Source organism: Hyalella azteca, unplaced genomic scaffold (assembly GCF_000764305.2).
Source record: "Hyalella azteca isolate HAZT.00-mixed unplaced genomic scaffold, Hazt_2.0.2 contig8712, whole genome shotgun sequence".
NCBI classification, from domain to species: Eukaryota; Metazoa; Arthropoda; class Malacostraca; order Amphipoda; family Hyalellidae; genus Hyalella; species Hyalella azteca.
This window is the reverse complement of record NW_025938798.1, coordinates 95,278-110,149: the sequence shown is the minus strand read 5'-3', so window position 1 is coordinate 110,149 and position 14,872 is coordinate 95,278. Positions and strand designations below refer to the sequence as shown.

At 43.5% G+C, this 14,872-nt stretch overlaps 1 protein-coding gene across 1 annotated transcript in view; it reads left to right on the top strand.

The window, feature by feature from the left end:
* LOC108678261 (neuropathy target esterase sws) overlaps positions 1–14,872 on the top strand; it is a 42,992-nt gene that overhangs the window by 5,958 nt on the left and 22,162 nt on the right. Inside the window, 16 exon segments of the mRNA XM_047881720.1 lie at positions 252–470; positions 2,393–2,476; positions 3,566–3,691; positions 4,513–4,603; positions 5,752–6,041; positions 6,274–6,372; positions 6,877–7,003; positions 7,234–7,381; positions 9,603–9,620; positions 10,573–10,781; positions 11,290–11,357; positions 11,871–11,945; positions 12,914–12,958; positions 13,044–13,066; positions 13,164–13,246; positions 13,470–13,628. Coding sequence (XP_047737676.1) covers positions 252–470; positions 2,393–2,476; positions 3,566–3,691; positions 4,513–4,603; positions 5,752–6,041; positions 6,274–6,372; positions 6,877–7,003; positions 7,234–7,381; positions 9,603–9,620; positions 10,573–10,781; positions 11,290–11,357; positions 11,871–11,945; positions 12,914–12,958; positions 13,044–13,066; positions 13,164–13,246; positions 13,470–13,628 — 1,864 coding nt within the window.

Here is a 14,872-nt window from a genome sequence, read left to right as displayed (position 1 = left end):
GGTGTGGTGTGGTGACAAGATATACTTCTACGGCCGCAAGATGTTACGCAAGGTGGGGTGTGGTCGTGATGTTCTTTTTCTAAATGCCTCCACGACGTTACCGTTCCCCCCACGACGTTACCGTGCCCCCCACGACGTTACCGTGCCTCCCACGACGTTACCGTGCCTCCCTTGACGTTACCGTGCCCCCCACGCCGTTACCGTGCCCCCCACGACGTTACCGTGCCCCCCACGACGTTACCGTGCCCCAGGTTAAGGCCAACATCCCCGGTAATGACGGGGGGCGCGCCCGGCGTCTGGCGAAGCGTCTGCTGCTGGGGCGCGGGGAGCGCGGGGACCCCCAGCAGCTGCGGGTGGTGGACCCGCCCCCAGAGTACCTGATGGAGGACCTGCGCCTCACCCACGCTCACCTGCCCCATGAGTTTGTCCATATGCTCAGGAACATCAGGCGAGTGATGGGGGAACATGAGGCGAGTCGTGGGGGAACATGAGGCGAGTGATGGGGGAACATCAGGCGAGTGGTGGGGGAACATCAGGCGAGTGATGGGNGCCTGTGTGTCCTGAGTGTGTCTAGACACGGCCTGTGTGTCCTGAGTGTGTCTAGACACGGCCTGTGTGTCCTGAGTGTGTCTAGACACGGCCTGTGTGTCCTGAGTGTGTCTAGACACGGCCTGTGTGTCCTGAGTGTGTCTAGACACGGCCTGTGTGTCCTGAGTGTGTCTAGACACGGCCTGTGTGTCCTGAGTGTGTCTAGACACGGCCTGTGTGTCCTGAGTGTGTCTAGACACGGCCTGTGTGTCCTGAGTGTGTCTAGACACGGCCTGTGTGTCCTGAGTGTGTCTAGACACGGCCTGTGTGTCCTGAGTGTGTCTAGACACGGCCTGTGTGTCCTGAGTGTGTCTAGACACGGCCTGTGTGTCCTGAGTGTGTCTAGACACGGCCTGTGTGTCCTGAGTGTGTCTAGACACGGCCTGTGTGTCCTGAGTGTGTCTAGACACGGCCTGTGTGTCCTGAGTGTGTCTAGACACGGCCTGTGTGTCCTGAGTGTGTCTAGACACGGCCTGTGTGTCCTGAGTGTGTCTAGACACGGCCTGTGTGTCCTGAGTGTGTCTAGACACGGCCTGTGTGTCCTGAGTGTGTCTAGACACGGCCTGTGTGTCCTGAGTGTGTCTAGACACGGCCTGTGTGTCCTGAGTGTGTCTAGACACGGCCTGTGTGTCCTGAGTGTGTCTAGACACGGCCTGTGTGTCCTGAGTGTGTCTAGACACGGCCTGTGTGTCCTGAGTGTGTCTAGACACGGCCTGTGTGTCCTGAGTGTGTCTAGACACGGCCTGTGTGTCCTGAGTGTGTCTAGACACGGCCTGTGTGTCCTGAGTGTGTCTAGACACGGCCTGTGTGTCCTGAGTGTGTCTAGACACGGCCTGTGTGTCCTGAGTGTGTCTAGACACGGCCTGTGTGTCCTGAGTGTGTCTAGACACGGCCTGTGTGTCCTGAGTGTGTCTAGACACGGCCTGTGTGTCCTGAGTGTGTCTAGACACGGCCTGTGTGTCCTGAGTGTGTCTAGACACGGCCTGTGTGTCCTGAGTGTGTCTAGACACGGCCTGTGTGTCCTGAGTGTGTCTAGACACGGCCTGTGTGTCCTGAGTGTGTCTAGACACGGCCTGTGTGTCCTGAGTGTGTCTAGACACGGCCTGTGTGTCCTGAGTGTGTCTAGACACGGCCTGTGTGTCCTGAGTGTGTCTAGACACGGCCTGTGTGTCCTGAGTGTGTCTAGACACGGCCTGTGTGTCCTGAGTGTGTCTAGACACGGCCTGTGTGTCCTGAGTGTGTCTAGACACGGCCTGTGTGTCCTGAGTGTGTCTAGACACGGCCTGTGTGTCCTGAGTGTGTCTAGACACGGCCTGTGTGTCCTGAGTGTGTCTAGACACGGCCTGTGTGTCCTGAGTGTGTCTAGACACGGCCTGTGTGTCCTGAGTGTGTCTAGACACGGCCTGTGTGTCCTGAGTGTGTCTAGACACGGCCTGTGTGTCCTGAGTGTGTCTAGACACGGCCTGTGTGTCCTGAGTGTGTCTAGACACGGCCTGTGTGTCCTGAGTGTGTCTAGACACGGCCTGTGTGTCCTGAGTGTGTCTAGACACGGCCTGTGTGTCCTGAGTGTGTCTAGACACGGTCTGTGTGTCCTGAGTGTGTCTAGACACAGCCTGTGTGTCCGAGTTCACCATCCAAGCTTTATTAATATTGACTAAATCATTGTTTATTTACCTAATATATATAATTTAGAGTGATGCCACGACTGATGTCACTGTTATTAATATTGACTATAATATCATTGTTTTTATTTAGTTAATATATATTAAGTGCTGCCGCGACTGATGTCACTGTTTTTCCATAGGGTCACAAGCAGCCCTACAAGACCGTGACGGCGTACGCGCTCGAGGACTCCCTTGTCATGAAGTTCCCTATGGAGGCCGTGCAGGTGACGTGCCCTCTGTTACTGTCCGTTGTTACTGTCTCTGCTACTGTCTCTGTGTTACTGTCCTCTTACTGTCCTTATGTAACTGCCCTCTGCTACTGTCCTTCTGTTACTGTATCTGTGTTACTGCCCTCTGTGTTACTGTCCTTATGTTACTGTCTCTGTGTTACTGTCATTATGTTACTGCCTCTGTGTTACTGTCTCTGTTACTGCCCTCTGCTACTGTCCTCTGTGTTACTGTCTATGTCTTACTGGCTTCTGCTACTTTCCTCATGTTACTGTCTCTGTGTTACTGCCTACTGCTACTATCCTTACGTTATAGCCTCTTAGTTACTGCCCTTATGTTATAGCCTCTTAGTTACTGTCCTTATGTAGCAGCCTCTGTTACTGCCCCATCATTTTCTTCACGAGTCTGAGGTGTTACTGACAGATTCAGATCTTCATGGGCATGTCTTAGTCATACAATGGTAGGTAGAGTTAATCCGTTGTTCCGAAGCTTCTAATTTTGTATTAATCTATTTATAACATATTCATCAACTTGAAACCATGTGGCTTGAAGCTGTGACTCAAATTTCTGGAAAACTAATGCAATAGCTTCTTTGTTGGGGACGTAGTAGGCGTAGCAGTCCCAGGTCGTGCTGGTGCACCGCCTTGGTATACCGCCAACCTCTGACCCTGGCAGTAGAGAACATCACCTACTTTACTACCTACCACTAATTTAACGCCCATGTTCTACAAAACTTATTTTTCAATTCATATTCTACCGTTCGTTTCCTACCACCTCATAGTGTGACCCATATGCTACCTTACCTATTCGCTACTACCATTATTCTTTATTCTATTCTACTACCAATACTACAATACGGTACTATTCTACAACATTATTCTATTCTACTACCATTATTCTACCTCTGATTGTGGCGGAAAAAAGCCACTGAACGGCGGTTGATGGTGAAATATTGACATGCGTCCATATAATGATAGGTAATGATGTCTTGTGATGATACAATGATACTGTGTTGCGTGCAGGCCATCTTCACGCAGCGGCCTGCTATGTCTTGTGATGATACAATGATACTGTGTTGCGTGCAGGCCATCTTCACGCAGCGGCCTGCGATGTTCGTGCGTGCCGTGCAGATCGTGATGGCACGTCTCATGCGTGTCACGTTCACGGCTATGCACCACTACCTCGGCCTGTCCTCTGAGCTCATAAGCAGGGTAGGGGGGCGGTAGGGGGGGCGTGGGATGTTATTGGTCATTAATAATATTAATTTTAATATAAAAACTCACCCTAATATCGATGAATTTTAGTATAAAAGTCATCCTAATATCGATGAATTTTTATATATATCTCACCCTAATATCAACCTAATATCAATGAATTTATATATAAAACTCATCCTAATATCAATGAATTTTTATATAAAACTCACCCTAATATCAACCTAATATCGATGAACTTTAATAAAAAACTCACCCTAATATCGATGAATTTTAATATAAAAACTCAACCTAATATCAATGAATTTTACTATAAAATCTCACCCTAATATCAACCTAATATCGATGAATTTTTATACCTACTCAACTTTGAGAATCAACCTAATATCGATGAATTTTTATACCTACTCAACTTTGAGAATCAACCTAATATCGATGAATTTTTATACCTACTCAACTTTGAGATAAGGAAGAGATAATAATAATGATATCAACCCTCGAGAGTGATGAAAATTGATAAATGTCTCTTTCGTAGAGGCGATTTTCCTGTTTGGGCACCACTGTGGGTTTGGGTACCACTGTGGGTTTGGGTACCACTGTGGGTTTGGGTACCACTGTGGGTTTGGGTACCACTGTGGGTTTGGGTACCACTGTGGGTTTGGGTACCACTGTGGGTTTGGGTACCACTGTGGGTTTGGGTACCACTGCGGGTTTGGGTACCACTGCGGGTTTGGGTACCACTGCAGGTTTGGGTACCACTGCTTATGTATGGTACCACCGACCATTTTAAGGACCACTAATAGTAACCATTGTCTCAGGTACCGCGGCGCGTAAGTAACACCTCCCTCAGCTCCCCCAGCAAGGCCAAGGCTGAGCCCTTCCCCATCACCACGTCCGCCCCCAGCACAGGTGATCTTTATTGCAAAAATAGCCGTAATTTATATTATATTATATATTATTAATATTATATATTATTATGCATAGTATTATTAATACAAAAATTAGCCGTAATATATATTACCGCTCCTAATATTAATTTTATGCAAGTTTTATTGAAGACCAGAGCGTATTTCTGGTCTTCAAATAAGCTCTAGTCTTCAATAAAACTTGCATAAAAGAAAAGCTTCTGCCTAACTATACTAATATTAATTTATATAATAATATCATAATATATATATCATTATATCATTAATAAAGGCTTCGTGAATCGTTGATGTAAAGCGTTCGTTGCATTTTTGTGAAGAGTTATAGGACATCAGAATAAAGCGGCGTACAAAATGTATAATAATTAATAATTACTTTGACGTGGCGCTAACTTGTCACACGATGGCTTAGGATATGTAATGGTCCTCAGCACGCTGGCTATTTGGGTTCTTTCATGTTCAATACTTGAGTAAAAATAATGTACATATATATTTTTTTACTTTTAAATAGTGGAGCGAATGAATGAATTGAGAACTTCTCTTAACAAAAATTGAGTAACGCCTAGCTTCAGCCCAAGAGTCGTTACACTAGGCTTGGAGTTATTTATTCTAGGTCTGCTTGGCCACCCGATCGGATTAAGCTGCTCGTCAGCATCTGCGTTCCGACTTAATAGTGTCCAAACTGTATGAAATATGTGTCCTGAGAGTATAACACGTCATAACACGTCTGTCCTGAAAGTATGACACGTCTGTCGTAACACGTCTGTCATATAACACGTCTGTCATATAACACGTCATAACACGTCTAACACGTCTGTAACATAACACGTCTGTCATATAACACGTCTGTCATATAACACGTCTGTCATATAACACGTCTGTCTGGTATAACACGTCTGTCCTGAGTATGACAAGGGTTGGCTGGCCGAGTCATGTCGAGCTTGCAAGCTGACCAGAGGCTGTATTTCAAGCCCGACCGAAGGGAAAATTAGAAGCTGATTTACGCGATCCCCGAGTCCTGGGCGGAACCTGTTTCATGTCGGGTTCGCATTCAGATTTAGTTAGGGCTAGTACAAACCTAACCTGTGGCTAGTTTAGTTAGGGCTAGTACAAACCTAACCTCGTGCACTGCAGAAGTGAAGTTGTCCACCCTGGACACGGTGGACGCAGTGGACGCCGTGTCCTCCGCCCCGGGCGCCGTATCCTCCGCCCCGGGCGCGGTGTCCTCCACCCAGGGCGCGGTGTCCTCCGCCCAGGGCGCGGTGTCCTCCGCCCAGAGCGCGGTGTCCTCCGCCCAGGGCGCGGTGTCCTCCGCCCAGGGCGCCGTGTCCTCCAAGACCACCTCAGGACGACGCATTGTCCTCGTAGACCCGCGGGACGAAGACGACCACGAGCTCCTCGAGATCGCCACCAAGAAACTGCAGGTAACTTTTGCTGTCGATGTTGATCATCATATCATGGGGATATTTCAGGGCGGTTTGGTATATTCCTGGTAACTTATTGATTGATTTTTCCACTATCATTTATATATCAGGTAACTTCTGGGACGTTTTTTAATTACCATCACATGCAAATTTCAGGTAGTGTTTTTTTTATAACATCCATTGGCTATTGTCTCCCGACTGCCCGTGACGCTGACCGTGTGCTCGCCCGCAGGCGCTGCTGCAGCTGCCCTCTGACGAGCTCCTGCGGGGGGGCGTCGAGGTGCGCAGCGTCGTCCCCGACGAGCTCATCATGCGTCAAGACTCCGTCCTGGTGCGTTATGCGTACTTAACACGTTGACTACGTATTGGTACATATGCGTACCACGAAATGTATTTCTCCTGGTACATAATTCAGGGTTGCCAGATGGCCTAAAAAACGGCCAATTAAATCCGTGAACACAAAGGCCAAAAAGGCCTATAACTCAAGATCTGTCTCTTATACACATCTAGATGTGTATAAGAGACAGGATTAAGGCNAAATTAATTTTATATCATAAATATATTAATATTACCTATGTTACACGCCCGTAGCCCTGTCTCTTATACACATCTAGATGTGTATAAGAGACAGCACGTACACTGTACAGGACGTGGCGCTGGTGTACGTACTGACCTACACTTCAGTATAGCAGCACTATGTACACTGACATGTACACTGTACAGGACGTGGCGCTGGTGTACGTACTGACCTACACTTCAGTATAGCAGCACTATGTACACTGACCTGCCCTATGTACACTGACCTGCCCTATGTACACTGATGTACACTGTACAGGACGTGGCGCTGGTGTACGTACTGACGGGGTCGCTGATGGTGAGCCAGCACCCCCCTGAGGACGTGGCCGCTGCAGAGGGCGGCGCCCCCCAGCCCTCCTCCAGGCACCCCTCCAGCAGGCATGAAGGTCTCGTGTCGTACCTGTCCTGGAGCTCTAACCATCTGTTGAACCATCTGTCTAAAAACCTTAACGATCTGTAGAATCATCTGTTGAACCATCTGTTTAAATACCATCTGTATCAAATATTGTTTGCAGGCGCTATAATGGTATTTATCATCATTGTAAAGTATCGTATATTGTTTGCAGGCATTAGAAAGTATTTATCATCATTTTAAAGTATGTTATATTATTTACAGGCATGAAGCGGGACGGTAACGGCAGCAGCAGCACGAGCAGCAACACGAGCACCCCCAGACACCTCCCCAAGAGGCCCTATAATGTCCCCAAGCTTGCTGCCTCCCCCCGAGGCGGGGAGGACAGAGAGGTTCACATGTTCACTGGTCAGTAATGTCCCCAAGCTTGCTGCCTCCCCCCGAGGCGGGGAGGACAAAGAGGTGCACATGTTCACTGGTCAGTAATGTCCCCAAGCTTGCTGCCTCCCCCCGAGGCGGGGAGGACAAAGAGGTTCACATGTTCACTGGTCAGTGGCACGCCTCATTGTCCCGGGCCCATACTTTCAAAAAAAATTAAGAGATCGTAAGTTCATCAGCCAATCATTGACGGCCTTTCATGCAAAATCCACCAATCATACACAAGAAAATAGAGCGTAAGTACTTACGTTCACTTAGCCAGGTTTGAAAGTATGGCCCCTGGTCCTAATTACAGCATTATTTATTATTGATTATTAGCTTATGGATTATTAGGTCTAGATGCCTTAGCTCAGGCCTTAGCTGAGAAATTCTTGAAATTCTTGAAATGACTGCATTGGCTGGATATGGTATAGGTATATCTTTCATAGATATATAATATATATAGATATATAACAGATGATATAAAACATATATCATTCATTCAATATCATTATAATAGGTTTAGATGCCTTAGCTCAGGTCTTAGCTGGAAAATTCTTTGAATGATTTCATTGGCTGGATATGGTATAGGTATATCTTTCATAGATATATAATATATATAGATATATAACAGATGATATAAACCGTATATCATTCATTCAATGCCATTATAATAGGTCTAGATGCCTTTGCTCAGGCCTTAGGTCTTAGTTGAGAAATTCTTGAAATGATTGCATTGGCTGGATATGATATAGGTATACCTTTCATAGATATATAATATATATTGATATATAACAGATGATATAAACCATATATCATTCATTCAATGCCTACTAATTTACCCCAAATGTGCAGTATTTAGCCAATTCAATCCAGTCTGTCCTCCGTGTGCTCAATGGTGCGCTAAATGATACTGTTAATGTGGGTAATTGATTTATTTATTTATTATATATTATATTATATGGTAAATAAATTATATTATTATATTATTATTATATATTATATATTATTATATTATATTTATTTATTTTTAATTTATTCTATATGAAGTGTGGTAATAGATTAAAATAATAACATTCGCTTCACTGGTGCACCGGTTATGCTACAGCTGAATATTATTGGTTCACATGTGGCCCAAGAGCCTGGGACATGTCGAACATTGATGGTTCACATATGATTTGTTCCCCAATTGATCGGTAACGTGTCGAGTTAATGTTGGTTCACGTGTGGCCCAAAAGCCTGGGACATTACGAACATTGTTGGTTCGCATATGGTTTGTTCCCCAATTGATCGGTAACGTGTCAAGTTAATGTTGGTTCACGTGTGTCTCAAAAGCCTGGGACATTACGAAAATTGTTGGTTCACATATGATTTGTTCCCCAATTTTTGGGTAACGTGTCAAATTAATATTGGTTCACGTGTGGCCCAAAAGCCAGGGACATGTCGAACATTGATGGTTCGCAAATGGTTTGTTCCCCAATTAATGAGGAACGTGTCGAGTAATGTTGGTTCACTTTATAGACGTGTAGAGTTCTTTGATACAGTCTGGTTCTTCTCCCTACATGTGTTCAAAATAAATTGCATCTCCTTCAGACTGTAAAATTTATTGTTTCTTTTATCTCGCTCAGACTGTAAAATTTATTGCGTTTTTTATCTCCCCCAAACTGTTAATTTTATATTTTTATTCATATATTTATGTCTATAAATATATTAAAATCACCTATGCTCCATGTCCGTTTTTCAAAAAGCGTGCAAAATTATGGAGATAATAAACAAATATATCGAGATAATAAATTATCTCCATATATTACAGCTTTATATAGCGTATATTGCCGTATTTTATACTAATTCTACACGTACGACAGCTTTATATAGCGTATATTGCCGTATTTTCTACTAATTCTACACGTACGGCAGCTGTGTATAACGTATATATTAATATTTTATACTAATTCTACACGTACGGCGCCTTCTCATACATGAAATTGTGTTTAAATCTACTAATTGTATTGGTTTTCTCTGTATACTTCTGTATTTCTACTAATTATACACGTACGGCAACTTTATATAACGTATATTGCCGTATTTTCTACTAATTCTACACGTACGACAGCTTTATATAACGTATATTGCCGTATTTTATACTAATTCTACACGTACGACAGCTTTATATAACGTATATTTTCGTATTTTATACTAATTCTACACGTACTCAGCCGTGACACCTTCTACACGTACGACAGATTCTTATCTAAAAATTGTGTTTAAATCTACTAATTGTATTGTTTTTCTCTGTATACATCTGTATTTTCTACTAATTCTACACGTATGGCAGCTTCTCATACATGAATTTGTGGCTAATTCTACTTATTGTATTGTTTTCTCTGTATATTTGCGTAGTTTTACCAATTCTACACGTACAGCGCCTAATTTGCCCTCAATTTTTACCACGAATTGTAGTTGACCGGCAGAAAAATTTCGAAAGTTTGCGGATGTCTTTTATATAACGTAAGATCATTTAAGTGCTTAATGCACAAATGTATCCTAAATTTGATAGTAAATAAAATACCTAGTCAAAAATTATGCTAATATACGAAAATTGTACACGCTTCTCTGTTATTTTCCAAGCACCAGCAGCCAACACATACTCTATAGCTCAGATTTAGTCTATTAGTTTTTGTCCATTATAGTTTATTGTTATTATTTATCACATAAGTTGATAATTGTAAATATGTTGCACAGGATCCTACACCGTCACCCGCGCGTGGCGCTGCACGTCGCGTCGTGTTACTATTATTGATTATTATTATTATTGATTATTGTTAAAATTATTAATTATTGTTATTATTATTAATTACATATAAGTTGATAATTGTATATATTGCACAGGATCCTACACCGTCACCCGCGCGTGGCGCTGCACGTCGCGTAGTGTTATTATTATTGATTATTGTTATTATTATTATTGATTATTGTTAAAATTATTTATTATTGTTCTTATCAATAATTACATATAAGTTGACTATTGTAAATATATTGCACAGGATCCTACACCGTCACCCGCGCTGGCGCTCCATGTCGCGTCGTTTTATTATTATTGATTATTATTATTTGTTATTATGCTATTTTTATTATGTTATTTTTATTTATTACATATAAATTGATAATTGTAAATATGTTGCACAGGATCCTACATCGTCACCCGCGCGTGGCGCTGCACGTCGCGTCCACGGTCATCATGCGCATGTCGCCCTTCGTCAGGCAGATAGACTTCGCCCTCGACTGGGAGCACCTCGAGGCNCACTAGACAACACTAGACATCACTAGACATCACACACACCACGGGCAGGAAGGAGGTCGTCTCGGAGTACGGCAAGGGCGAGCTCGTGGGGATAGTGAGTGATACTAGACACTAGTACACTAGACACTAGACATCACTAGACATCACTAGACAACACTAGACATCACTAGACATCACACACACCACGGGCAGGAAGGAGGTCGTCTCGGAGTACGGCAAGGGCGAGCTCGTGGGGATAGTGAGTGATACTAGACACTAGTACACTAGACACTAGACATCACTAGACATCACTAGACAACACTAGACATCACTAGACATCACACACACCACGGGCAGGAAGGAGGTCGTCTCGGAGTACGGCAAGGGCGAGCTCGTGGGGATAGTGAGTGATACTAGACACTAGTACACTAGACACTAGACATCACTAGACATCACTAGACAACACTAGACATCACTAGACATCACACACACCACGGGCAGGAAGGAGGTCGTCTCGGAGTACGGCAAGGGCGAGCTCGTGGGGATAGTGAGTGATACTAGACACTAGTACACTAGACACTAGACATCACTAGACATCACTAGACAACACTAGACATCACTAGACATCACACACACCACGGGCAGGAAGGAGGTCGTCTCGGAGTACGGCAAGGGCGAGCTCGTGGGGATAGTGAGTGATACTAGACACTAGTACACTAGACACTAGACATCACTAGACATCACTAGACAACACTAGACATCACTAGACATCACACACACCACGGGCAGGAAGGAGGTCGTCTCGGAGTACGGCAAGGGCGAGCTCGTGGGGATAGTGAGTGATACTAGACACTAGTACACTAGACACTAGACATCACTAGACATCACTAGACAACACTAGACATCACTAGACATCACACACACCACGGGCAGGAAGGAGGTCGTCTCGGAGTACGGCAAGGGCGAGCTTGTGGGGATAGTGAGTGACACTAGACACTAGTACACTAGACATTACTAGACACTAGTAAACTAGACATCTGTAGACACTAGGCATCACTAGACACTAGACATCACACACACCACGGGCAGGAAGGAGGTCGTCTCGGAGTACGGCAAGGGCGAGCTCGTCGGGATAGTGAGTGACTAGACACTAGTACACTAGACATTACTAGACACTAGTCATCACTAGACACTAGTACACTAGACACTAGACATCACCCACAACACGGGCAGGAAGGAGGTCGTCTCGGAGTACGGCAAGGGCGAGCTCGTCGGGATAGTGAGTGACACTAGACATCACTAGACACTAGACACTAGACACTAGTACACTAGATAACACTAGACATTGCTGAACATCATTAGACATTACTAGACATCACTAGAGTACGGCACGGGCGAGCTTGTGGGGATAGTGAGTGACACTAGACACTAGTACACTAGACATCACTAGACACTAGACATCACTAGACACTAGACATCACTAGACACTAGACATCACTAGACACTAGACATCACTAGACATTGCTAGACAACACTAGACATCTCTAGACATCACTAGACATCGCTAGACATCGCTAGACATCACTAAACATCACTAGACATCACCTCAGCCTTGTAGACATCACTAGACATCACCTCAGTCTTCTAGACATCACTAGATATCACCTCAGCCTTGTAGACATTACTAGACATCACTATAGACATCACTAGACATTGCTTAACATCATTAGACATCACTAGACATCTCTCTACATCTTATATGAACTCATGTATGAAATAGTTTTCGTACGCGCTCATTATCAAGAGCGTGCACGCATTCCTTCTAATTGTTAAGCAATCGTGCGGTATATTGTTTAATTATCTTAATCTTCACGTAATTATCTGAATTGTCATATAATTATCATTATCATTATGCAACTATCATTATAATTATGTAATCGTCTTAACCACCATATAATTAAGATAATAATGATATAATCTATAATCATCAAAACCACTATCTATGTACTTCAGATACTGATTATGTAACCATCATAAACACCATATAATCAAGATAATAATGATATAATCATCAAAACCACTATCTATGTACTTATGGTAATAATGATATAGTCAGTGATTAGTCAGTTTAACCACCATGCAATCAATTTAGTAATGATATACCTATAACTCTGTTTATTATTGTATTTATTTTTTAAGATATTAAATTTATTAATAAATATAATAACAATATACTACATGGTGCAGGTAGAGCTGCTCACAGACACTGACCGTAGCACGACCGTGATGGCCGTAATATAACAATATNTCTCATCAGGCTCCTTGGCAACCGTATCATCGGTGAGACTCGTTATCTATCATTATCTCGTCTCATCAGGCTCCTTGGCAACCGTATCATCGGTGAGACTCGTTATCTATCATTATCTCGTCTCATCAGGCTCCTTGGCAACCGTATCATCGGTGAGACTCGTTATCTATCATTATCTCGTCTCATCAGGCTCCTTGGCAACCGTATCATCGGTGAGACTCGTTATCTATCATTATCTCGTCTCATCAGGCTCCTTGGCAACCGTATCATCGGTGAGACTCGTTATCTATCATTATCTCGTCTCATTATCATTACGTCTCATGCTATAATAATCTCGTCTCATTGTCATGTATAAGTGAATGTATGCAGCAACCGTATCATCGGTGAGACTCGTCTCATGCTATCATTATCTCGTCTCATTAATCAATTAAAATTAATTTTTAAATTATAAATAATTATATTGATGCACTGTTAATAATTTCATCATTATTTCAGGGAGCTGGCGGTCTACAGTGAGCAGGGAGCCCCTAGGAGTGTCGCGCCTGCAGGCCTCCTGCAGCAGCTCCTTCTCCACCGTCGCCATCCTGCCCATCTCTGAGGACGTCCCCACCACCCAGTTCACCCTGGAGCTCTTCCACTGTCTCCATGCTATAGGTACCTGGAGCTGCTCCATGCTATAGGTACCTGGAGCATCTCTGAGGACGTCCCCACCACCCAGTTCACCCTGGAGCTCTTCCACTGTCTCCATGCTATAGGTACCTGGAGCTGTTCCATGCTATAGGTACCTGGAGCTGTTCCATGCTATAGGTACCTGGAGCTGTTCCATGCTATAGGTACCTGGAGCTGTTCCATGCTATAGGTACCTGGAGCTGTTCCATGCTATAGGTACCTGGAGCTGTTCCATGCTATAGGTACCTGGAGCTGTTCCACTCCCTCCATGCTATAGGTACCTGGAGCTGTTCCACTCCCTCCACGCTATAGGTACTAGGTGCTCTAGTGCCTAGTTCTAGGTGCTAATTTCTTGATATGCAGTTTGTTTGTGTCGTCATAAGATTATTATTAAGTGCGCTGTACAGTGTAGACGTCAGAGGTGGTGCATCAGCATGACCATGTATGATGTCCATAGAAACCTGTAACTTGTAGGATTTTCATTCCTGTAAACCTGCAGGATTTTTATTCCTATAAACCTGTAGGATTTTAAGTCCTGTAAACCTGTAGGATTTTTATTCCTATAAACCTGCAGGATTTTATTCCTGTAAACCTGTAGGATTTTCATTCCTGTAAACCTGTAGGATTTTACTTCCTGTAAACCTGTAGGATTTTAATTCCTGTAAACCTGCAGGATTTTATTCCTGTAAACCTGTAGGATTTTATTCCTGTAAACCTGCAGGATTTTATTCCTGTAAACCTGTAGGATTTTAATTCCTGTAAACCTGTAGGATTTTAATTCCTGTAAACCTGCAGGATTTTAATTCCTGTAAACCTGTAGGATTTTCATTCCTGTAAACCTGCAGGATTTTCATTCCTTTAAACCCTTAGGATTTTATTCCTGTAAACCCTTAGGATTTTATTGCTGTAAACCTGCAGGATTTTCATTCCTATAAACCTGTAGGATTTTCATTCCTGTAAACCTGTAGGATTTTATTCCTGTAAACCTGTAGGATTTTAATTTTTTATGTTGTTAATTTAATTGCACGATTTAATCTGTAACCTGCATGATTATAGTTCGTTATGTTATTAATTTAACTGCACAATTTAACCTGTAACCTGCGTTATTTTAATTCGTTATGTTATTAATTTAACGTCATAATTAAATTGAATTCCTGTAAACCTGCAGGATTTTATTCCTGTAAACCTGTAGGATTGTAATTCCTTATGTTGTTAATTTAATAACCTGT